Below are 27,580 nucleotides of genomic sequence, written 5' to 3'. Positions count from 1 at the left end.
TATCCAACCAATCTCTTCCATAATACATTTTTTGGTGTCCCTTTATGTTGAGTCACAATAAATGTGAAAAAAAAACCAATCACGTGACTAAGATTTGGCCGGATTCACATATTCACGTATTTACGGTGTTATACGAAAGTAAATTTTGAAATCTGTGAAGATAGACGTGAAAACTATGAATTCAATTCGACATTTGATTTTCACATTTTTCTTTTATGGACTAGTAATATGTGAAAAAGAATTTATTTACACGGATCCTTTTCATGGTGTTACCAACATGCTTCATGTCAATGCTAGCGGATTAAATGAAAATACTGTCAGTCTAATAATTGACCAATTAGTCGGAAAGTTCACCTGTACCAGTTCAAATAGTACAATCCTTTGTTCGGAGCCATTGGTAAGTTGGTATTTTGTTTAAATATTAGGGCTGGCATATACAGACAAATGAACGAATTTAATACGTTATCAAGAATTATAAATGATTTTGGTAACTTATTTAATCGGGAAGTATGAAAATCTGTTGGAACTGAATCCACATAGCTCGTTATCACAAATTAAATCTTGATAACGAATTATAATTTAATCCATGATCACGATATTTGTTTTTTATTCGTGATCTCGAATCCAATTTATATTTATAGTATGTTCTAAATGAGCTTTCATAGTTATACCAACTGATTAACAATAAATAAATTTGAATAATTTTAAAATATGTTCCATTTGTCGTAACCACAATCCCGTCCTTTTTCCATGAATGTGACCTACCGAATTAAACTTATCACCGGGTTTGCAATTACATGAGCAATACAACGGGTGTCACATGTGGAGCAGGATTTGCTTACCCTTCCTGAGCATCTGAGATCACTCCCGATTTTTGTTTGTGTTTGATTTGCTCACTGAGGGTTTAGTTTTTTGTGTTGTGTGTGTATACTTTTGTTTGTCTTTTGGTCGTGTTTTGTTATTTGTCATGGCGTTGTCAGTTTGTTTTCGACTTATGAGCTTGAATATCCCTTTAGTATCTTTTGCCTCTCTTTTACAGAACCCACCCTGCATTTGTACTGCACAGTGAACTAGTGTTTTTTTTTTATTTATTGTAATCATTTTAGATTATTGATACATGCAACGATGTATTTTGGAAGTTTCAAGTATAAATATATTTCAATCAGATTTACAATTGTTTTCTCAACCAGTAATATATGTATAGAGATACACAATATTCATGAATATTTTGAGGTGAAATGTTAGTTTTTCTTTTCAAAATTTATCATTCTTTAACTTTTTTGGCGGTTCTTATACATCCTTGGCTTTCAAATATTCAACTTCGTGAGGGTTCTTGATGAAGGTAAATTCAGAAAAGCGCTTCGAACGCATGAAATTTATAAAGTGTATTGTTTTCATATTTTACAGCACTGAGGCGATACTGCTGCTGGTGGACTATCAGTCTCTGATGGTATCACCAGCTCAGTAGTCATGATTTACAGCACTGAGGCGACACTACTGCTGGTGGACTATCAGTCTATGATGGTATCACCAGCTCAGTAGTCATCATTTAGAACATACCTTTCTTAAATTGCTCGTTTATAAATTTATAAATTATTGGGAAACTAAGGTTTCAACTCCCTCAGACAAAGTTTACCGTAGATCGATTTGGTCATTATTTTTATATCCTTTTGGTTATAGCTCTTCAACTGTTTCGGTTCTATATACATCCTTGGCTTTCAGATATTCGTTCTTCCGCTTACCCTTTCCTAATTTTACTGGCAGTTACATATGAATATCTCAATTGTAAACCATGTTTTACATGCCGTGGTTCCACTCACAGCCATTAATCAAGGTGCTGTTATGAATGGCAAACTTTCATTTGTGTTTTTGAAACTGTATACTATTTTCTGCATTACAAAGCCGTTGAAGAGGTCTTACAATACATCTCTTGTAAAACCTGGGACATTGGTTTCCTACGCTCTAAGGTGACATGCATACTATTCTCTGCATGACAAAGCCGTTGAAGGGGTCTTTCAATAAATCTCTTGTAAAACTTGGGAACATTGGTTTCCTACGCTCTTAGGCGACATGTATACTATCATCTGAATGACGTAGCCGTAGAAGGGGTCTTACAATATATATCTTATAAAACCTAGTAGCATTGGTTTCCTACGCTATAGGGCGACATGTATATTATCCTCTGCATGACAAAGCCGTTGAAGTGATCTTACAAAACATATATTGTAAAACCTAGTAATATTGGTCACCTACGAACCCAACTTTTGATGATAAACAAGATTGCTTGTTACCCCCGTATTATCAGTTCGTACAGACCATCTTCTAAAGGATTGATAGTCCTTGTCACTTTCTTAATGTCAAGTTGTAAATATTCTGCAGATTTTGGACGCAATTAATATAAAAAGTAGGTTCTAATAAGTTGTTCGACTTCAATGAAGTATGAAACATTTGGATTTGCACTGAAAAATGAGGGTATGTACGATAGGGAAAACATTTTGCCATGCAGATGGCCATGTACCACGTACGAACCCCTAAAACAGTTGTTTCAAAGGTCTTAAAAGATATTATTTTCATCGCATGCCAATACAGCATGTCTGAAACTAATAACTTAGCCACTAAAATGTAAAATGAATATCAATTTTTTTGGTTGAATGAATGGCTAATGCTATGAATTATTCGTTCATGGTTTTAGAGAAGAGCTTTTGATGAGGCTATCCTAAATTACATTAAATTGACTAGTTACTCGTCGCAGAAAATATCTTTTATTAAACTCGCATCAGAGATATGGACGCACGCATTTCATTCCGTATTTACAAAAAGCTACCGATCATTAGGCTCAATCTTTTTTTTCAACTGTAGTTTCCAAGCATGAGAAAAAATACTGAAGTCCAGTTAGGACCTCCCCCAATATGTTTTGAATACGAGGTCACGAATTAAAAAATCGTGATCGTTATCACAAAATTCATAATTCGTTATCACGGATCGACTCTTTGATAATCAAATTGCAGTAAGATTTGCCAACTTTTAAACGTTGACTATGTGAACAAAAACATCGGAAATTGGTATCATCACTTTATCAAAAATTCCCCCTAATTACATTAGATGCTAAGCAAACAACTATTAATCAGCTAATTACTCCCTATGTAATCGAAGTGACAAAAGATCATAATGAATTTTATGGTTTACTCCTGGTTTGCCCACTTTTAACTACACCAATTATCTATTAGTAAAGAAAACAAAAAAGACAAAAGGTTTAATGAGCATACAATTATATAGTCTATTCCAACTTAGGTATATAGTTTATCAGTGTTTTCTATATATATTCAGGTATTTTTTATTTTGTAATTCCATTTTCATAAATGTATAGATAAATTATAAATAAATCATATATTTTTTTCTCTCAATAATTTAACACACATGTAAATCAATGGCACTAGCCTGTTTTAAAAGTAATATAAAGTATATTAAAAAAAAACTAAACAAATTTCGTTCACAGGTTTTTGGGGCCGCTGAAGGCCCGAAGAAGCTATAGAAAAATGTATGCAAAATCATGCATTCTGCGCATTTTCCAGAACCTTTCTTGATAAAAAATGCAAGTTCTGTTTTAATTATTTTTTGACAATATTTTGGTCTCAAGGCAAAATATATAGTTTCATTGTAAGACTTTTAGTTTTTAAGGACATCAAAAGACCAATATGTAGGATAAAGCAAAAACATGTAGTTCACATATAGTTTTATGGATGTGGCTGCTATTTTTTTTTTTAGATAAAAAATCCTTAAAAAAATAGAAGTCAAGTTAAATTTTTGTTTTACTAAATTACAAATGGAAAGCAACACTAAGAGAATAAAGTAAATGTCCCTGAGACAATATACTTAAGTTAAATGAAACCCATTTTCAGACATTTCATTCAAGTAAATTAATATTTATACATTATATTATTTAAAGATTTGGGAAGTTTTTCCCTAAAAAAATGAAAAGGGCGAATTTTGGAAGAATCTGATGCCATCTCATACATTAGAATAGCATTTATAAAATGGCTTAAAAGACCTGCCGAGTAATTTATTTTCAATACATTTTAAGTCAGTTTATTTATTTTCAAACTCCCCCCCCCCCCCCTACAATATCCAATGGTCGTCACCTAATATATGAATCAAGTTTATAAGTGCATTGCATAAGGAAATAAATAGAGCACTATGGTAAAATAACAATCTGTTGGGTTTTTTTAAAGAAGAAAATGCTAGCTTGGATGCAGATTACTGTTCAAATTATTTCATTTGTAAAGCTTGGCTACTGAACAGTTGCATTTTTATTCTATTTGTTAGAATTTATTGTCAAATTCAATACATTTTTCTGATAAAAACTATATTAAAACTTTTGAACATTTTCATATACAGGTAAAATAAAAGGTAAAAAATATGACTATAATTCAGAAATAAACTATAATTGTTAAAACAACAATCCACCCTATGTTTACATATGCATGTAATTAAAAGTGGGCAAACCAGGATGACATCGAATTTTATACGTCAATTATTTGCTGTGGTATATGTCACGCCTGAGTTAAACGAGAACAAAGTGACGTATATTCTAAACCCATTGTTGATGAAAATTAACTTATTTGTACCAATTCAATGAAATCACGTACCTATTATCAAAGATGTTTTTAAACCCATACATCTATGCTATTATCTACCTAAACTGTGTAAGTCATTATAAAGGAGACGATTAATTCTTTGAACAACATGGGTGGTCTGTTTAAGATCAGTCTGGTCTCGTATACAATTATATTTGTGTAAATATTTTTGCTATAGTGGTGCACAACTGACCTGTATTGAAACGTCCGTCCTTGTGTCAGTTCGTCTGAACAACCACAAACATAAGTTGTTTTATCGATGTTTATACAATTTTGCGTGCAATATATTAAAAACTAGAAGGGAATTCATAATATTCTTCAATTTTCCGGATATAAATTTTATAATTCTAATTTGGACTTGGGAGAATTTGGTTATTCTTTTATGCCTGTTATGTTCATATAGCGCCTCATGTTTTCAAATACTAATACCTCCTTGGATTTCAAAATATTGGCTTTGTACATGTGAAGGTAAATACACAAAAGCTCTTCGGGGCAACCAATTTATAATGTTATTTTCATTATTGATGCGGGGATCAATTTCTGTTGTAAAGTTACAGAGCCAGTAGTTCTAAGATTTTTGTTTGAAGTGTATGAATTTTGATGCGAAAAAAAAACTTCATGATTCTTATTTGATTGAAGGAGAACATTATTTTCTTTTAGGTTTTTTCTACTGTTTTTAGAATTAAGAATTAAGTCATGGTTAGCTCAATCATACCACCTAGATACACCTTTTGCTAATTTTATTAAAAATTCATATTCTTTTATCATATGTTGCTTTATATAATACTGTAAGTTTATTTTCTCATATCTAATTTGTTTTTTTCATTATTATATTATGTACCTTGTGTAAGGTTGCGACAAGGAATTAACTGTTTACTAAACTTGGGTTTAGGAAATACTAAGGATTTTCTACACAAGGAATAGATTACCTTAGCTGTACAGTGGCGGATCCAGAACTTTTCATAAGGGGGGGGGGGCGCTGACTGACCTAAGGGGGGACCCCGCTCCAGTCATGCTTCAGTGATTCCCTATATAATCAACCAAATTTTTTCCACGAAAGGGGAGGGGGGCCGGGCCCCCCAGGGCCCCCTGGATCCGCCTATGCTGTAATGTAGCTGTAGGTAATGCTCTTTAACTTCGTACTTTATTTGACCTTTTCAATTTTATCAATCTAGCGTCACTGATGAGTGTTTTGTAGACGAAACGCGGGTCTGGCGTACAGAATTTTAATCCTTGTATCTATGATGAGTTTATTTACAACCTCTGGGTCGATGTCACTGCTGCTCTAGTTTTCCTCCACGAGGATATCACCAGCCCAGTAGTCAGCACTTCTATGTTCATGAATTAATATTGATCATGGTCAAAATTATAAATTAACTTTATCAAAAAACTTAGATTTTTTTTCGAAATACTTAGGATGTTCTTCCCATGCAGAAATAGATAAACTTAGCTGCAATTTCGGAATTTTTGGTCTTCAATGCAATTCTACTTGGGACATTATTTTTTATACGAGCATCACTAATGAGTCTTTTGTAGACGAACCCAATTTTGATACTGGTATCTATAATAATTAGTTTATTTACAACCACTGGGTCGATGTCACTGTCGGTGAGGGTTTCCTCCCCTAGGGTATCATCAGCCTAGTAGTCAGCACTTCTTAGTTGACATGAATTATCGTTGATATAGTCATAATTATAAATGAATTATTATTGATATAGTCATAATTATAAATTAACTGTTTACCAAACTTAGATTTTTTTTCGAAATACTAATACACCAGGAATAGATGACCTGTATTTGGCTTTACCTTAATGACATTTGGATCCTTAATGCTCTTCAAATTCGTACTTTATTTGGCCTTTTTAACTTTTATGATTCGAGCGTTACTGATGAGTTTTTGTAGACGAAATGCGCGTCTGGCGTTCACAATTACAATCCTGATATCTGTGACGAGTTTATTTTCAACCACTGGGTCGATGCTACTCCTGGTGGAAGTTTCCTTCCCCTAGGGTATCATCAGCCTAGTAGTCAGCACTTCTTAGTTGACATGAATTATCGTTGATATAGTCATAATTATAAATTAATTAACTTTTTTTTTTCGATTTTCTGCCACAAGAACCTTTCGAAATTTTTGGTGTTCAATCAATGCTCTCGAACTTCGTTTTTTTTTTTTTATTTGGCCTTTGTAACGTTTTTGATTCGGGCGTCACTGATAAGTCTTTTGTAGACAATTTTAATTTGTTTGTTCTAAAGATTTGTCCCGACATTACACTATATACACCTCGTGACAGTTCATCTCATTATGCCTGATTGTGCCTCTGTCATGTCTTTCATGGCAATCTTGTTCTAATTTTACTGAATTAAACATTTTATATACACCTTTTGTAAGTCCATATTTTCTTATAAAATACAATTGGTAGATTATGCAATAAATTCATCATTGATACCAGGATTAAAAATTTAACGCCAGAAGCTCGTGTCGTCTAAAAACTGCTTAATGAAGACTCCAATATGACAAACAAGTTCAGGGGTGGGGTTTAATCCCCCTAATTACATTGGATGCTAAGCAAACAACTATTAATCAGCTAATTACTCCCTATGTAATCGAAGTGACAAAAGATCATAATGAATTTTATGGTTTACTCCTGGTTTGCCCACTTTTAACTACACCAATTATCTATTAGTAAAGCCTCTGTTTTGAACCAATAATCATTCAATTTGATTTAAATCGACGAATTAAAATGACGTGGATGTAATCAACTGATCCATTATCAAGTTAAGAATAAAAATAACGTTTGGTATCACTTTTAATACCACAGATTAAATTAAAAGATCTGTGCCACGTTAATATATAATGATAATCTTTATTGCAAAATTACACCTATAAGGGTCAAGCAATATAAAAAATTACACCCATAAGGGTCAAACAATATAAAAAAAAAATGTTACAAATAAATACATGTACAATACAATGCAATACAATACAATAGAACATATTTTAAGAAAGAGTTCAATTAACAAATTTATGTAAAAAACACAATCATAAGCTTGTCTTGACATGGGTGTGACCCCCTCAGTTCTAGACTGCTTAATGAAGACTCCAATATGACAAACAAGTTCAGGGGTGGGGTTTAGAAGAATGTGTTTTAGTTGATTAAATGCATCAAGATGTTGAAATAATGGTACATAGTCTTTTAGATAAGCAAAACAATTTGAACGCAATGCTATGTTAATGTCACAATACAAAAAGAAATGAAATTCGTCATCTAGGACTCCACATTTTTTACATATTTTTTGTGCTCTTGGAATGTTTCTGTATCTTCCCAATTCAATGCCTAGGGAATGATCACTAGGTCTAAATTTCGAGAGTAACTGCCTATGTATAAAATTATTGCAATTTAGATATTCCTCAGACTGACAATTAGTTTTTAATCCAAATGAGGAACCCAATTTTGAAAGTTTATTCAAAGTAGTTTTTTTCATATTCCTCTGAAACACACTTTTTAATATTACATTTTAGCATATATTAAACTATTTTTGAACTCTGTGAAAATATGGATTTATTGAAGCACATATTTAAGTTGATGATGGAAAGACTTGGCCTAGTCCTAGGGGGGAGGGGCATTATTTACTATTTCTGATATCTTTTTTTTTACTTATTTTGCTATTTGTTATTTTTTATTTTCTATTTTTTATTTTACTATCGATGTTCGCATAAAAAAAATGAAAATACAAATGTATCAGCATAAACACGTAAATATTGAAGAGATAAATTGAAGGCATATGTTATAGAACTAGACTATGTCATACATGGCGGCGAGAATAGTGCTCAATCATTTGTATTATCGTCAATCCTGACAAGTTCCATCTTAAATCCTGAAATGTTCAATATAAAAATCGCTTCAAAAAAGAGAACTCGTTATCCTCTACTGTATTTTTCCTTCAAATGACTTCCTGGTTGATATTTTAATGTTTGTGTAAAGATACTATTGTTTGACAGAAAGTTGAAAAAATGGGCTTACAAATTAAATTCCTTTTAAATCTTTAAAGGCTGGGTTAAATACAGGTGTGTGTGTGTGTTCATGTGTATCCAACCAATCTCTTCCATAATACATTTTTTGGTGTCCCTTTATGTTGAGTCACAATAAATGTGAAAAAAAAACCAATCACGTGACTAAGATTTGGCCGGATTCACATATTCACGTATTTACGGTGTTATACGAAAGTAAATTTTGAAATCTGTGAAGATAGACGTGAAAACTATGAATTCAATTCGACATTTGATTTTCACATTTTTCTTTTATGGACTAGTAATATGTGAAAAAGAATTTATTTACACGGATCCTTTTCATGGTGTTACCAACATGCTTCATGTCAATGCTAGCGGATTAAATGAAAATACTGTCAGTCTAATAATTGACCAATTAGTCGGAAAGTTCACCTGTACCAGTTCAAATAGTACAATCCTTTGTTCGGAGCCATTGGTAAGTTGGTATTTTGTTTAAATATTAGGGCTGGCATATACAGACAAATGAACGAATTTAATACGTTATCAAGAATTATAAATGATTTTGGTAACTTATTTAATCGGGAAGTATGAAAATCTGTTGGAACTGAATCCACATAGCTCGTTATCACAAATTAAATCTTGATAACGAATTATAATTTAATCCATGATCACGATATTTGTTTTTTATTCGTGATCTCGAATCCAATTTATATTTATAGTATGTTCTAAATGAGCTTTCATAGTTATACCAACTGATTAACAATAAATAAATTTGAATAATTTTAAAATATGTTCCATTTGTCGTAACCACAATCCCGTCCTTTTTCCATGAATGTGACCTACCGAATTAAACTTATCACCGGGTTTGCAATTACATGAGCAATACAACGGGTGTCACATGTGGAGCAGGATTTGCTTACCCTTCCTGAGCATCTGAGATCACTCCCGATTTTTGTTTGTGTTTGATTTGCTCACTGAGGGTTTAGTTTTTTGTGTTGTGTGTGTATACTTTTGTTTGTCTTTTGGTCGTGTTTTGTTATTTGTCATGGCGTTGTCAGTTTGTTTTCGACTTATGAGCTTGAATATCCCTTTAGTATCTTTTGCCTCTCTTTTACAGAACCCACCCTGCATTTGTACTGCACAGTGAACTAGTGTTTTTTTTTTATTTATTGTAATCATTTTAGATTATTGATACATGCAACGATGTATTTTGGAAGTTTCAAGTATAAATATATTTCAATCAGATTTACAATTGTTTTCTCAACCAGTAATATATGTATAGAGATACACAATATTCATGAATATTTTGAGGTGAAATGTTAGTTTTTCTTTTCAAAATTTATCATTCTTTAACTTTTTTGGCGGTTCTTATACATCCTTGGCTTTCAAATATTCAACTTCGTGAGGGTTCTTGATGAAGGTAAATTCAGAAAAGCGCTTCGAACGCATGAAATTTATAAAGTGTATTGTTTTCATATTTTACAGCACTGAGGCGATACTGCTGCTGGTGGACTATCAGTCTCTGATGGTATCACCAGCTCAGTAGTCATGATTTACAGCACTGAGGCGACACTACTGCTGGTGGACTATCAGTCTATGATGGTATCACCAGCTCAGTAGTCATCATTTAGAACATACCTTTCTTAAATTGCTCGTTTATAAATTTATAAATTATTGGGAAACTAAGGTTTCAACTCCCTCAGACAAAGTTTACCGTAGATCGATTTGGTCATTATTTTTATATCCTTTTGGTTATAGCTCTTCAACTGTTTCGGTTCTATATACATCCTTGGCTTTCAGATATTCGTTCTTCCGCTTACCCTTTCCTAATTTTACTGGCAGTTACATATGAATATCTCAATTGTAAACCATGTTTTACATGCCGTGGTTCCACTCACAGCCATTAATCAAGGTGCTGTTATGAATGGCAAACTTTCATTTGTGTTTTTGAAACTGTATACTATTTTCTGCATTACAAAGCCGTTGAAGAGGTCTTACAATACATCTCTTGTAAAACCTGGGACATTGGTTTCCTACGCTCTAAGGTGACATGCATACTATTCTCTGCATGACAAAGCCGTTGAAGGGGTCTTTCAATAAATCTCTTGTAAAACTTGGGAACATTGGTTTCCTACGCTCTTAGGCGACATGTATACTATCATCTGAATGACGTAGCCGTAGAAGGGGTCTTACAATATATATCTTATAAAACCTAGTAGCATTGGTTTCCTACGCTATAGGGCGACATGTATATTATCCTCTGCATGACAAAGCCGTTGAAGTGATCTTACAAAACATATATTGTAAAACCTAGTAATATTGGTCACCTACGAACCCAACTTTTGATGATAAACAAGATTGCTTGTTACCCCCGTATTATCAGTTCGTACAGACCATCTTCTAAAGGATTGATAGTCCTTGTCACTTTCTTAATGTCAAGTTGTAAATATTCTGCAGATTTTGGACGCAATTAATATAAAAAGTAGGTTCTAATAAGTTGTTCGACTTCAATGAAGTATGAAACATTTGGATTTGCACTGAAAAATGAGGGTATGTACGATAGGGAAAACATTTTGCCATGCAGATGGCCATGTACCACGTACGAACCCCTAAAACAGTTGTTTCAAAGGTCTTAAAAGATATTATTTTCATCGCATGCCAATACAGCATGTCTGAAACTAATAACTTAGCCACTAAAATGTAAAATGAATATCAATTTTTTTGGTTGAATGAATGGCTAATGCTATGAATTATTCGTTCATGGTTTTAGAGAAGAGCTTTTGATGAGGCTATCCTAAATTACATTAAATTGACTAGTTACTCGTCGCAGAAAATATCTTTTATTAAACTCGCATCAGAGATATGGACGCACGCATTTCATTCCGTATTTACAAAAAGCTACCGATCATTAGGCTCAATCTTTTTTTTCAACTGTAGTTTCCAAGCATGAGAAAAAATACTGAAGTCCAGTTAGGACCTCCCCCAATATGTTTTGAATACGAGGTCACGAATTAAAAAATCGTGATCGTTATCACAAAATTCATAATTCGTTATCACGGATCGACTCTTTGATAATCAAATTGCAGTAAGATTTGCCAACTTTTAAACGTTGACTATGTGAACAAAAACATCGGAAATTGGTATCATCACTTTATCAAAAATTCCCCCTAATTACATTGGATGCTAAGCAAACAACTATTAATCAGCTAATTACTCCCTATGTAATCGAAGTGACAAAAGATCATAATGAATTTTATGGTTTACTCCTGGTTTGCCCACTTTTAACTACACCAATTATCTATTAGTAAAGAAAACAAAAAAGACAAAAGGTTTAATGAGCATACAATTATATAGTCTATTCCAACTTAGGTATATAGTTTATCAGTGTTTTCTATATATATTCAGGTATTTTTTATTTTGTAATTCCATTTTCATAAATGTATAGATAAATTATAAATAAATCATATATTTTTTTCTCTCAATAATTTAACACACATGTAAATCAATGGCACTAGCCTGTTTTAAAAGTAATATAAAGTATATTAAAAAAAAACTAAACAAATTTCGTTCACAGGTTTTTGGGGCCACTGAAGGCCCGAAGAAGCTATAGAAAAATGTATGCAAAATCATGCATTCTGCGCATTTTCCAGAACCTTTCTTGATAAAAAATGCAAGTTCTGTTTTAATTATTTTTTGACAATATTTTGGTCTCAAGGCAAAATATATAGTTTCATTGTAAGACTTTTAGTTTTTAAGGACATCAAAAGACCAATATGTAGGATAAAGCAAAAACATGTAGTTCACATATAGTTTTATGGATGTGGCTGCTATTTTTTTTTTTAGATAAAAAATCCTTAAAAAAATAGAAGTCAAGTTAAATTTTTGTTTTACTAAATTACAAATGGAAAGCAACACTAAGAGAATAAAGTAAATGTCCCTGAGACAATATACTTAAGTTAAATGAAACCCATTTTCAGACATTTCATTCAAGTAAATTAATATTTATACATTATATTATTTAAAGATTTGGGAAGTTTTTCCCTAAAAAAATGAAAAGGGCGAATTTTGGAAGAATCTGATGCCATCTCATACTTTAGAATAGCATTTATAAAATGGCTTAAAAGACCTGCCGAGTAATTTATTTTCAATACATTTTAAGTCAGTTTATTTATTTTCAAACTCCCCCCCCCCCTACAATATCCAATGGTCGTCACCTAATATATGAATCAAGTTTATAAGTGCATTGCATAAGGAAATAAATAGAGCACTATGGTAAAATAACAATCTGTTGGGTTTTTTTAAAGAAGAAAATGCTAGCTTGGATGCAGATTACTGTTCAAATTATTTCATTTGTAAAGCTTGGCTACTGAACAGTTGCATTTTTATTCTATTTGTTAGAATTTATTGTCAAATTCAATACATTTTTCTGATAAAAACTATATTAAAACTTTTGAACATTTTCATATACAGGTAAAATAAAAGGTAAAAAATATGACTATAATTCAGAAATAAACTATAATTGTTAAAACAACAATCCACCCTATGTTTACATATGCATGTAATTAAAAGTGGGCAAACCAGGATGACATCGAATTTTATACGTCAATTATTTGCTGTGGTATATGTCACGCCTGAGTTAAACGAGAACAAAGTGACGTATATTCTAAACCCATTGTTGATGAAAATTAACTTATTTGTACCAATTCAATGAAATCACGTACCTATTATCAAAGATGTTTTTAAACCCATACATCTATGCTATTATCTACCTAAACTGTGTAAGTCATTATAAAGGAGACGATTAATTCTTTGAACAACATGGGTGGTCTGTTTAAGATCAGTCTGGTCTCGTATACAATTATATTTGTGTAAATATTTTTGCTATAGTGGTGCACAACTGACCTGTATTGAAACGTCCGTCCTTGTGTCAGTTCGTCTGAACAACCACAAACATAAGTTGTTTTATCGATGTTTATACAATTTTGCGTGCAATATATTAAAAACTAGAAGGGAATTCATAATATTCTTCAATTTTCCGGATATAAATTTTATAATTCTAATTTGGACTTGGGAGAATTTGGTTATTCTTTTATGCCTGTTATGTTCATATAGCGCCTCATGTTTTCAAATACTAATACCTCCTTGGATTTCAAAATATTGGCTTTGTACATGTGAAGGTAAATACACAAAAGCTCTTCGGGGCAACCAATTTATAATGTTATTTTCATTATTGATGCGGGGATCAATTTCTGTTGTAAAGTTACAGAGCCAGTAGTTCTAAGATTTTTGTTTGAAGTGTATGAATTTTGATGCGAAAAAAAAACTTCATGATTCTTATTTGATTGAAGGAGAACATTATTTTCTTTTAGGTTTTTTCTACTGTTTTTAGAATTAAGAATTAAGTCATGGTTAGCTCAATCATACCACCTAGATACACCTTTTGCTAATTTTATTAAAAATTCATATTCTTTTATCATATGTTGCTTTATATAATACTGTAAGTTTATTTTCTCATATCTAATTTGTTTTTTTCATTATTATATTATGTACCTTGTGTAAGGTTGCGACAAGGAATTAACTGTTTACTAAACTTGGGTTTAGGAAATACTAAGGATTTTCTACACAAGGAATAGATTACCTTAGCTGTACAGTGGCGGATCCAGAACTTTTCATAAGGGGGGGGGCGCTGACTGACCTAAGGGGGGACCCCGCTCCAGTCATGCTTCAGTGATTCCCTATATAATCAACCAAATTTTTTCCACGAAAGGGGAGGGGGGCCGGGCCCCCCAGGGCCCCCTGGATCCGCCTATGCTGTAATGTAGCTGTAGGTAATGCTCTTTAACTTCGTACTTTATTTGACCTTTTCAATTTTATCAATCTAGCGTCACTGATGAGTGTTTTGTAGACGAAACGCGGGTCTGGCGTACAGAATTTTAATCCTTGTATCTATGATGAGTTTATTTACAACCTCTGGGTCGATGTCACTGCTGCTCTAGTTTTCCTCCACGAGGATATCACCAGCCCAGTAGTCAGCACTTCTATGTTCATGAATTAATATTGATCATGGTCAAAATTATAAATTAACTTTATCAAAAAACTTAGATTTTTTTTCGAAATACTTAGGATGTTCTTCCCATGCAGAAATAGATAAACTTAGCTGCAATTTCGGAATTTTTGGTCTTCAATGCAATTCTACTTGGGACATTATTTTTTATACGAGCATCACTAATGAGTCTTTTGTAGACGAACCCAATTTTGATACTGGTATCTATAATAATTAGTTTATTTACAACCACTGGGTCGATGTCACTGTCGGTGAGGGTTTCCTCCCCTAGGGTATCATCAGCCTAGTAGTCAGCACTTCTTAGTTGACATGAATTATCGTTGATATAGTCATAATTATAAATGAATTATTATTGATATAGTCATAATTATAAATTAACTGTTTACCAAACTTAGATTTTTTTTCGAAATACTAATACACCAGGAATAGATGACCTGTATTTGGCTTTACCTTAATGACATTTGGATCCTTAATGCTCTTCAAATTCGTACTTTATTTGGCCTTTTTAACTTTTATGATTCGAGCGTTACTGATGAGTTTTTGTAGACGAAATGCGCGTCTGGCGTTCACAATTACAATCCTGATATCTGTGACGAGTTTATTTTCAACCACTGGGTCGATGCTACTCCTGGTGGAAGTTTCCTTCCCCTAGGGTATCATCAGCCTAGTAGTCAGCACTTCTTAGTTGACATGAATTATCGTTGATATAGTCATAATTATAAATTAATTAACTTTTTTTTTTCGATTTTCTGCCACAAGAACCTTTCGAAATTTTTGGTGTTCAATCAATGCTCTCGAACTTCGTTTTTTTTTTTTTATTTGGCCTTTGTAACGTTTTTGATTCGGGCGTCACTGATAAGTCTTTTGTAGACAATTTTAATTTGTTTGTTCTAAAGATTTGTCCCGACATTACACTATATACACCTCGTGACAGTTCATCTCATTATGCCTGATTGTGCCTCTGTCATGTCTTTCATGGCAATCTTGTTCTAATTTTACTGAATTAAACATTTTATATACACCTTTTGTAAGTCCATATTTTCTTATAAAATACAATTGGTAGATTATGCAATAAATTCATCATTGATACCAGGATTAAAAATTTAACGCCAGAAGCTCGTGTCGTCTAAAAACTGCTTAATGAAGACTCCAATATGACAAACAAGTTCAGGGGTGGGGTTTAATCCCCCTAATTACATTGGATGCTAAGCAAACAACTATTAATCAGCTAATTACTCCCTATGTAATCGAAGTGACAAAAGATCATAATGAATTTTATGGTTTACTCCTGGTTTGCCCACTTTTAACTACACCAATTATCTATTAGTAAAGAAAACAAAAAAGACAAAAGGTTTAATGAGCATACAATTATATAGTCTATTCCAACTTAGGTATATAGTTTATCAGTGTTTTCTATATATATTCAGGTATTTTTTATTTTGTAATTCCATTTTCATAAATGTATAGATAAATTATAAATAAATCATATATTTTTTTCTCTCAATAATTTAACACACATGTAAATCAATGGCACTAGCCTGTTTTAAAAGTAATATAAAGTATATTAAAAAAAAACTAAACAAATTTCGTTCACAGGTTTTTGGGGCCGCTGAAGGCCCGAAGAAGCTATAGAAAAATGTATGCAAAATCATGCATTCTGCGCATTTTCCAGAACCTTTCTTGATAAAAAATGCAAGTTCTGTTTTAATTATTTTTTGACAATATTTTGGTCTCAAGGCAAAATATATAGTTTCATTGTAAGACTTTTAGTTTTTAAGGACATCAAAAGACCAATATGTAGGATAAAGCAAAAACATGTAGTTCACATATAGTTTTATGGATGTGGCTGCTATTTTTTTTTTTAGATAAAAAATCCTTAAAAAAATAGAAGTCAAGTTAAATTTTTGTTTTACTAAATTACAAATGGAAAGCAACACTAAGAGAATAAAGTAAATGTCCCTGAGACAATATACTTAAGTTAAATGAAACCCATTTTCAGACATTTCATTCAAGTAAATTAATATTTATACATTATATTATTTAAAGATTTGGGAAGTTTTTCCCTAAAAAAATGAAAAGGGCGAATTTTGGAAGAATCTGATGCCATCTCATACTTTAGAATAGCATTTATAAAATGGCTTAAAAGACCTGCCGAGTAATTTATTTTCAATACATTTTAAGTCAGTTTATTTATTTTCAAACTCCCCCCCCCCCCCTACAATATCCAATGGTCGTCACCTAATATATGAATCAAGTTTATAAGTGCATTGCATAAGGAAATAAATAGAGCACTATGGTAAAATAACAATCTGTTGGGTTTTTTTAAAGAAGAAAATGCTAGCTTGGATGCAGATTACTGTTCAAATTATTTCATTTGTAAAGCTTGGCTACTGAACAGTTGCATTTTTATTCTATTTGTTAGAATTTATTGTCAAATTCAATACATTTTTCTGATAAAAACTATATTAAAACTTTTGAACATTTTCATATACAGGTAAAATAAAAGGTAAAAAATATGACTATAATTCAGAAATAAACTATAATTGTTAAAACAACAATCCACCCTATGTTTACATATGCATGTAATTAAAAGTGGGCAAACCAGGATGACATCGAATTTTATACGTCAATTATTTGCTGTGGTATATGTCACGCCTGAGTTAAACGAGAACAAAGTGACGTATATTCTAAACCCATTGTTGATGAAAATTAACTTATTTGTACCAATTCAATGAAATCACGTACCTATTATCAAAGATGTTTTTAAACCCATACATCTATGCTATTATCTACCTAAACTGTGTAAGTCATTATAAAGGAGACGATTAATTCTTTGAACAACATGGGTGGTCTGTTTAAGATCAGTCTGGTCTCGTATACAATTATATTTGTGTAAATATTTTTGCTATAGTGGTGCACAACTGACCTGTATTGAAACGTCCGTCCTTGTGTCAGTTCGTCTGAACAACCACAAACATAAGTTGTTTTATCGATGTTTATACAATTTTGCGTGCAATATATTAAAAACTAGAAGGGAATTCATAATATTCTTCAATTTTCCGGATCATATCCAACTATCGCGGTCATCACGTGACTTTTACAATTCAGTTGTATATCATTAATGGCCGATTGGTTATCAATGAAAATGAACGGGCTACATAGATTAAACGATCATAACTTTTTTGTTACATTGTGTATTTTACCTTCCAACCCCGCGTTTTATAGTATTTTCATTTTTACAATTAAAAATGTTTTAAGTTTCAGTTCAGAAATATGATTTCTTGCTTCAAATTAAGTTTGAAAATCGAGGTGACATAATCACACACCCTCCGTTGACTTCTTCGTTAAAACTCAATAAAATTGCAATGGGACCTTCTTATATGATCAATTTTCTCAACTTATTACTTGTTAATAATATCCTTCCAACCCCTAAAAAGATCGACAACACATTCATTTAAATGAAATCGAAACCCAAATCAGTTTAGGTAACAAACTTTTTGCTTCAAAATTTGATTGAAAAGTTTACATTTTGGCATTCGTTAACAATATTTTGAAAATGGCGGCCGATGTCGGAAGAAAACAAAGACACGACATTTTTTCATTTAGCAATTAATTAAAAAGTAATTTGTGAAATATTTATTAAAGTGTGTCTTATTGTTTTTAGAAATTTCTTATTTCACCTTTAATTCAATATATTTATTAGAAACAATCTCTCGCACTCAAAACAAAGATTTATGTGCATCACTGAACCATGCATTGTTTACATTGACCATGTTGACAGCGTAGGTCGACTTGTGAAAATATATATTGTTATATTTTTAAGATGAAAATCAAAAAACTGTTGGATGCATGCGTTTTCAGTTTTTGTCTTACCTTAAAGCAGCATAGAATCAAATATTTTGTCTTTTTGATAAAGTGGATACATGCTTTTTGTTTTGATAAAATTTCGAACTGAGTTACGTAAAAAAAATGGCGACCAAACAATTTTCAAACGTAGACGATGTTCGACACTAATTTTGCCCATGCAAATAACACAATTTAATTTCACTGTTTATATTGCAATTAAATATGACACGTTATTGTCACTCTAATAATACCCAAGGACATAGCTTGATTAAGGAGATATTAAGTCATCAACGTGATCAAAGAAAACAAACACGGCACCTAATCACGATGTAAGATCAAGTTTTGACAAGACTTATGTAGATTAGTATGGTCCGATTCTTATAGAAACTATTTTATGATATTATTTTATATTAATAAAAAAAAGCCTCGAAACCCCGAGATTACAAATAGACATATTTTTCAATTTTCTAAATCATTCATCACACGGGTTACCAGTAAATTTTTCATAATCCTAATTAACCAGTAACATGCAGAGTTATCGACGTAATTATGACTGGTATAGTTGCATATGATAAATTTTATAATTCTAATTTGGACTTGGGAGAATTTGGTTATTCTTTTATGCCTGTTATGTTCATATAGCGCCTCATGTTTTCAAATACTAATACCTCCTTGGATTTCAAAATATTGGCTTTGTACATGTGAAGGTAAATACACAAAAGCTCTTCGGGGCAACCAATTTATAATGTTATTTTCATTATTGATGCGGGGATCAATTTCTGTTGTAAAGTTACAGAGCCAGTAGTTCTAAGATTTTTGTTTGAAGTGTATGAATTTTGATGCGAAAAAAAAACTTCATGATTCTTATTTGATTGAAGGAGAACATTATTTTCTTTTAGGTTTTTTCTACTGTTTTTAGAATTAAGAATTAAGTCATGGTTAGCTCAATCATACCACCTAGATACACCTTTTGCTAATTTTATTAAAAATTCATATTCTTTTATCATATGTTGCTTTATATAATACTGTAAGTTTATTTTCTCATATCTAATTTGTTTTTTTCATTATTATATTATGTACCTTGTGTAAGGTTGCGACAAGGAATTAACTGTTTACTAAACTTGGGTTTAGGAAATACTAAGATTTTCTACACAAGGAATAGATTACCTTAGCTGTACAGTGGCGGATCCAGAACTTTTCATAAGGGGGGGGGGGGGGGGGGGGGGGGGGGGCGCTGACTGACCTAAGGGGGGACCCCGCTCCAGTCATGCTTCAGTGATTCCCTATATAATCAACCAATTTTTTTCCACGAAAGGGGGAGGGGGGCCGGGCCCCCCAGGGCCCCCTGGATCCGCCTATGCTGTAATGTAGCTGTAGGTAATGCTCTTTAACTTCGTACTTTATTTGACCTTTTCAATTTTATCAATCTAGCGTCACTGATGAGTGTTTTGTAGACGAAACGCGGGTCTGGCGTACAGAATTTTAATCCTTGTATCTATGATGAGTTTATTTACAACCTCTGGGTCGATGTCACTGCTGCTCTAGTTTTCCTCCACGAGGATATCACCAGCCCAGTAGTCAGCACTTCTATGTTCATGAATTAATATTGATCATGGTCAAAATTATAAATTAACTTTATCAAAAAACTTAGATTTTTTTTCGAAATACTTAGGATGTTCTTCCCATGCAGAAATAGATAAACTTAGCTGCAATTTCGGAATTTTTGGTCTTCAATGCAATTCTACTTGGGACATTATTTTTTTATACGAGCATCACTAATGAGTCTTTTGTAGACGAACCCAATTTTGATACTGGTATCTATAATAATTAGTTTATTTACAACCACTGGGTCGATGTCACTGTCGGTGAGGGTTTCCTCCCCTAGGGTATCATCAGCCTAGTAGTCAGCACTTCTTAGTTGACATGAATTATCGTTGATATAGTCATAATTATAAATGAATTATTATTGATATAGTCATAATTATAAATTAACTGTTTACCAAACTTAGATTTTTTTTCGAAATACTAATACACCAGGAATAGATGACCTGTATTTGGCTTTACCTTAATGACATTTGGATCCTTAATGCTCTTCAAATTCGTACTTTATTTGGCCTTTTTAACTTTTATGATTCGAGCGTTACTGATGAGTTTTTGTAGACGAAATGCGCGTCTGGCGTTCACAATTACAATCCTGATATCTGTGACGAGTTTATTTTCAACCACTGGGTCGATGCTACTCCTGGTGGAAGTTTCCTCCCCTAGGGTATCATCAGCCTAGTAGTCAGCACTTCTTAGTTGACATGAATTATCGTTGATATAGTCATAATTATAAATTAATTAACTTTTTTTTTCGATTTTCTGCCACAAGAACCTTTCGAAATTTTTGGTGTTCAATCAATGCTCTCGAACTTCGTTTTTTTTTTTTTATTTGGCCTTTGTAACGTTTTTGATTCGGGCGTCACTGATAAGTCTTTTGTAGACAATTTTAATTTGTTTGTTCTAAAGATTTGTCCCGACATTACACTATATACACCTCGTGACAGTTCATCTCATTATGCCTGATTGTGCCTCTGTCATGTCTTTCATGGCAATCTTGTTCTAATTTTACTGAATTAAACATTTTATATACACCTTTTGTAAGTCCATATTTTCTTATAAAATACAATTGGTAGATTATGCAATAAATTCATCATTGATACCAGGATTAAAAATTTAACGCCAGAAGCTCGTGTCGTCTAAAAAAGCCTCATCCGTGACAAAATCCGAAAGGTTTGCCAAAAATAGCTAAGCTAATCTATTCCTGGTGTAGGTAACCGAGTATCTTTTAAAAAAGATTAACACAACTCTCCTCGCAAGGGTTCAGGGGCAAAAACGCAATGAATATTTAGGACGTTCATTATTTTGTTCAAGCTACTTCATAAAAATTCCGCTGGACTGAATACAATTGTAGCTGATATTTTTAAAAATTCTTTGGGTGCAAATTTGACATATTTTTATCTTTTCGATCTGTTGCAAATAATAAAATTTTGCTCATCAATTTGTTCCAATATAACTATCTATTCTAAAACAAAACCCGAACTATTTATATCAATAACTTGAGACTTCGAGATGAAGTTTATACAGGTTTTAATTAGTGTAGCACAAGAACTCGAAAACATTTTTTTTAAGGATTTGAAATAAAATTCCACCTCATTTGCATGGTGCATTAATAATTAGAAAGCAAGAAGCTTTTGGTAGATTTTATTAGAGTCTCACCACATACGAACATAATATAAGATTCACAGAATAACACATTTGCAATGTATGCACCAATCTTAAAAAGATTTACGAGAGACTTTTAAGATACATTATATATATATAGATGATAGAAATTGTATGTTAGCTAGTATTGCACAATATAATTCTTATTTTAATCATATGAGCAGTCAAAGCAAAATTATCTGGTTATTTAGTGTAGAAAATGTTGAGTTACTTAAAATAATATGTAATTTTATATACAAACATCTTCCTTAGTGAAGATTAGTTAAAGGAAATCTATGTGTGTATATACATTTGATTGGACATAGAAAATTATATTCATCTGAATATCACAAACATACTAGCCGATTAAAAAAAAAAATAATTGTTAAGATATATTATTTATTCAAATGTTCTCTTATATCCTTGAGGCATCGTCCCCTGGTATCAACTGCATTCAAGTTACCTATGATGCTTCCTTGTTTGCTTTTGATACAGGTAGGAAAGAGACATTTACACACATTTTACATGCCTATGGCCCATAAGGTATCGCCCCCTGGTGTCAGCTGCCTTTAGGAAACCATAATGCTTTCCTATTTGCTGCTGACACAGGATGAGTCATGGACATGTTTAATTTCTACTTTCTTTTTGGCTAATTATTATATATTTAATTGATCCAACTTTTTGTGTACTATACATATGTGGATATCTATTTTTCTTTTTTTCTTTTTGGGCTGCTTGTTTGTTATCTAGCTATATCAACCACACTTGCAATAAAATGCATTAGTATTAAAAAAAACAACATACTATAGATTCTTTATCTACGTATTCTTTAAGAACTTAAATAGTTCTCGTTTAACTTTTTTTTTTTTTTATCTCATTGTTTGTATTGTATTATGAAAAATTATTGATGTTGTAATGTTTATGCCCTTTGGGGCCCATAATTGGAAATAAAATATATATAATCATTTTTACACATTTATATTTGAAATTTATAATGTATATTTAAACTACATTTAGGTAAAACATTTTGTTTAATATATATAATGAGTCTACCGTATATGCCATAATTTAATTGAAGTTCAATATTAAAAGTTGTCAAACTTACATCTTATGAAATTAAATCGAGGTTGTGTTTTGACTTGATTTATTGCATATATCAATTAACACATAATTTCGTAGCACTAATGGCCGTTTTGAAGTCCTAACCTGCCGCTAGGGTGCGTTACGAGAGATAATACACCTGATCAGATTCCCGACCTTATAATTTTAGGTAGGTTGCGAAACAGGACATTTACAAAATGTCATTTAGGAAGGTAATATGGGCAAGGGGAACACATAAAAAGTTAGCAAGTTACTAACACCGGTTTGTTTGGGTGCAAAACGGGCGAAAATCTAATGGCAAAACATTGAAAAGGATTCGAAGTATGTCATTAGTTTACATATATGTACGTAAGAAAACGTATATTTTACAAACAATGCTAAGCATAGTCAAAAACTTATTGAACCATCAAAATACGATATAAACTTTTAAACAAAATGGAAAAACCGAAACACGGCCGATGCGTATCAGTTTCAAAATCAGAAAAAAATACTTCCTTATTGGCTATAGTTCGTGTTGTATTTTAGCAGTACAAGCCATCATACAAACTGGGGAAAAACTGAACAATTCTTAAAATAAATTAACATGTAAGAGTAAGAAACATTTATTAAAATACATTGTAAAATATCAGTTACAACTTAAATATCTTAAATATGAAACTTTTTATGGAGATAATTGAACGAGCCATCTATTAAGAAATGCCTGATTGTCATTTTCGAAAAAAAACAGTCAATTTTCTTTGCATATTTGTATATTTTTTATTTAGAAGTGTTAACATATCTTATTATTGAATTCGCCATGTATATGAATATAAGTATCCAAAAGTACTAAGAAGCTACATGTACATCAATTAAAAAAATATAAATTTCTGAAGCACGAATAATCATTAGCCTGTTGATATACATGTACTATACCCACAATCACATGTACTAGTATTATATATGATAAAGTTGATCTGCTACACAAATGCATTAAAGATATATAGATTTGTTATAAAACAGTAATCTAGAATAAATTAAAGTAGGATGATGATTATAAGTTTTAATTTTACTATAAAAATGAAAAGGGTATCTCTTTTTCATCAAATAAAAACTTATGTCCATAAGGAATAAACTGTTATTGCTCTAAATTGGCTATCAGGCATTTCTTTTTAGTACACTAATTCAATCATCTCCGTGAAAAAGCTTCATATTTCAGTTGCAACTGATATTTTACAACGCATTTTAATATAATTTACTTACTCTAAAATATTGTATATTGTAAAAATTGTTTATAGATATAGGAAGATGTGGTATGAGTGACAATGAGACAACTCTCCATCCAAGTTACAATTTATAAAAGTAAACCATTATAGGTCAAGGTACGGCCTTCAACACGGAGCATTGGCTCACACCGAACAGCAAGCTATAAAGGGCCCCAAAAAAATTACTCGTGTAAAACCATTCAAACGGAAAAACCAACGGTCTAATCTATATAAAAACGAGAAACGAGAAACACGTATGAACTACATAAACAGACGACAACTACTGTAATCAGATTCCTGACTTAGGACAGGTGCAAACATTTGCAGCGGGATTAAACGTTTTAATGGTACCAAACCTTCTCCCTTTTCTGAAACAATAGTATAACATCACAAAATAGAAAAACACACTATAAAATATCATTGGAAGACTTAACTCATTCAAAAAACGTAAATTAACACACAATGAACGAATAAATTTGACCTGTGACACCTGAATGCAAATACACAGTTAATATAAAATTACAAGGGTTAAATAATTAAAGTCAAAAGTAAATAAACAGATTTAAACAAAGTTAAAGTATGATATCACTGTGAAATTTCAAACAATTTTTCGAAAATCATCACTTTTGAAGAAACGCTCTGAAGAAACCTGCGTCATATTATACACAGGTAAATGAAAATAATTTTGTTGTTAAGTATACTTCTTCTTCTGTGTGTATAAAATCTTCCGTTTAGGAATACCAAGAAATTTCTTTAATATCAATAAAACTAATCTAACACTTGGTACATATGGGTGAACACTTGGTACATATTTAGTTTATTTTCCAATTTTGACGATGACTATTATTTCAGTGCTCAAATACAGCTCCAAATGTGAACTATATAGTTTTAAAGGGAAGGATTTTTCCGTTTTGAAATAAATACTCATAGTCGGGTCCGCTTAATATGCAATTGAATAATTCATACAGGTTTATGCTGTGTTAAGCAATTTTTGCACATTATCATTTTTCCTTGCATACCTATGTAACCTAATGACACACTACAACTATTCGCTTAAATGTTATCTAATGATTCTGAATTTTAATATCTAAAGGACATATACCAAGTTCTCGATATATCATGAAATCTGGTGTCATGTACATGTATGTACGATCTTCTGTTAACACCAGGATAAGGTTTGTTTGAAATTGCTTAGTAAGTTTATTTTAAAAAAAAGTATTAATCTTTTGATGCATATATTAATCGATTTTTTTATTCTTTTCCTGAACTTCTCTGATCTAGCTGCATATAAATAGTAATATTTGACATGCTTCAGCAAGTTGTGCAGACAGTAGAAAAATAAAGTTAGGTTGGTACGCGAGGAATTTGCAAACGTTGATATTATATTTAAACCCAAGTCCCATAGCCTGCTTTTCTCGTCGTTTGGTCTATGAACCAAAATCATATTTAGGTCAGGAATCTGAGGAAGTTTATAATCTCCTGTTATTTCCCCCTAGCGGTAGTTGACATTTCTTTTATAAATATACCTTTTATGTATCGGTTAGTCTATGAAAAAGTATATACTACGAAATTTAGAGCGAGGGGCTTGCCTCGAGCACTTAATTTCATAGTATATTATACCTTTCCATAGACTATCCAATTTAGCACATATTTACAACTCAAGTAATCTTTTAATTGGTCTATTGATAGTTTATTTTGGCTGACTACTTGTATCACAGGTGTTTGTAAAACGGAGTTCATTAACTTAAGTTTTATGTTTTGTAAATTTACTCACTAGTATCATAGGTATCAAAAATGAAAAGATGGTAGCTACTGGAGTAAGTATGTATATCTATATATTGCGGTGTATTTCTACATATACTTATTTACATGCTAAGATGAAATAATAAATTGACCATAACATGCATATATAATTAAATTGCAGTCGGAGCTTTACATGTTTTGAAAAAAAAATCAATTTCATAGCAAAACTAAAGCTATAATAAATTTGTAAAATATAGATAAATGTGCCATAGAAAGTTTTGTGATAAGGCATTAAAAAGGAACAACACGTACCAATCGATCAATTTGAAAGATTATAGGGTTTTATTCATTTCAAAGTAACAACTAAAATCTTTATCCGAATATGGATATAGGTGGCACATTCCCTTCAGACATTATCATGGTTTTTCAATTTATGATGAAATGGATCAAGTTCCTTTTAAGAAAGTTTAAAAAATCATCATCCAGTTGCCTTAATTTCCCTACACAAGGTTTCATAGTACATACTTTTTTGTGTAAAAAGTAATTGCATGGATGATAAATTACCACAATTATATGACAGAGTTGTACTATAATCAAGGTATTAATGACCATATTAGTTATTCTTTATTTAAATGATAGAAACTTGCAATTGTCAAAAGTATGTTTTAAAACCAAAGATTTTAATAGTAGGATATATAAGAATCAATGTAAAAACTTTTTTTTTTAATTTTGGACATAGCATTTTATTCCAAAATAGACAGTGGCAAATTTTTTTCTTTATATCTTGATTACGATACAATGAAATCTTACCCTTGTGGTCATTCATGTATAGTTACTTAGTACACGGAAAAAGTATGTACCATGAAACTAAAATAAGAGGTGGTATATGTGTCTTTTAGCACATACTTACAACTTCTCGTCCAATCAAATTGGCAAATATAAGCAATTTGATTGGACGAGAAGTTGTAAGTATGTGCTAAAAGACACGTATACCACCTCTAATTATCATCCTATTGTATTTCAATTTGATTGCTGCTCAATATCAAATCAATGTCTTTATAACATATGTTTAGTAGATCCCCATAATTAGTCGATTAGTTATTTCAGACATTAAAGTTTTCATATGGCCCGACGTCACGTGACTTATTTGTTATATTATACACTATACTGATTTGTTCGTGTTTTCTAACAAAAACAGCAAGTTTTATTCTTATAGCTTATATACGAAATATGTTTTAAACCATATTTAGTCATCAATGTTTTCATTTGAACAACACAAAGACACCTTAAAATACTTATATGATCTTGTCTAGATTACACAGGAGTAGAATATTATTTTATAATATCGATATGTTATTTCATCTGGGCCATATTTCTGAAACAAAATGTCAAATTCTTTTTCAAAACTTTCTCTGTTGATGTTCATGACGTCAAGATACCTAAAATACAACATTTGTTATGAATGGCGTTTAACTTACACATGTGATATTTCATCCAAATACTAGTAATGCCATAAGAGATCATAAGACAATATAAAAAAAGATGTGGTATGATTTCCGATAAGACAACTCTCCGACAGAGACCAAATGATGTAAAAGGTTAGCAACTATAGGTCACCGCACGGCCTTCATCAATGGGCAAAACCCATACTGCATAGCAAGCTGTAAAAGTCCCCGAAATGACAAATGTCCACTTAGTG

General features: G+C 31.8%; 1 protein-coding gene across 4 annotated transcripts in view; it reads left to right on the top strand.

Annotated features, from left to right (window-relative positions):
* LOC127729282 (zinc transporter ZIP6-like) overlaps nucleotides 1-27,580 on the top strand; it is a 99,697-nt gene that overhangs the window by 41,011 nt on the left and 31,106 nt on the right. The window contains exon 1 of one of the 4 annotated variants that reach the window (XM_052237019.1): nucleotides 25-397. The exons of 2 other annotated variants lie outside the window; for them this stretch is intronic. In XM_052237019.1, the coding sequence (XP_052092979.1) occupies nucleotides 176-397 (222 nt within the window). In that variant the 5' untranslated portion in view covers nucleotides 25-175. Of the gene's footprint in view, nucleotides 1-24; nucleotides 398-8,799; nucleotides 9,119-27,580 lie in introns of those variants that run through there. One more of the 4 variants, XM_052237018.1, reaches the window with a different exon arrangement.

The sequence above is a fragment of the Mytilus californianus genome, unplaced genomic scaffold, assembly GCF_021869535.1.
Source record: "Mytilus californianus isolate M0D057914Y unplaced genomic scaffold, xbMytCali1.0.p SCAF_2, whole genome shotgun sequence".
Lineage (NCBI taxonomy): Eukaryota > Metazoa > Mollusca > Bivalvia > Mytilida > Mytilidae > Mytilus > Mytilus californianus.
The sequence above is the reverse complement of the archived record's forward strand: the minus strand, read 5'-3'. Positions and strand labels throughout refer to the sequence as shown.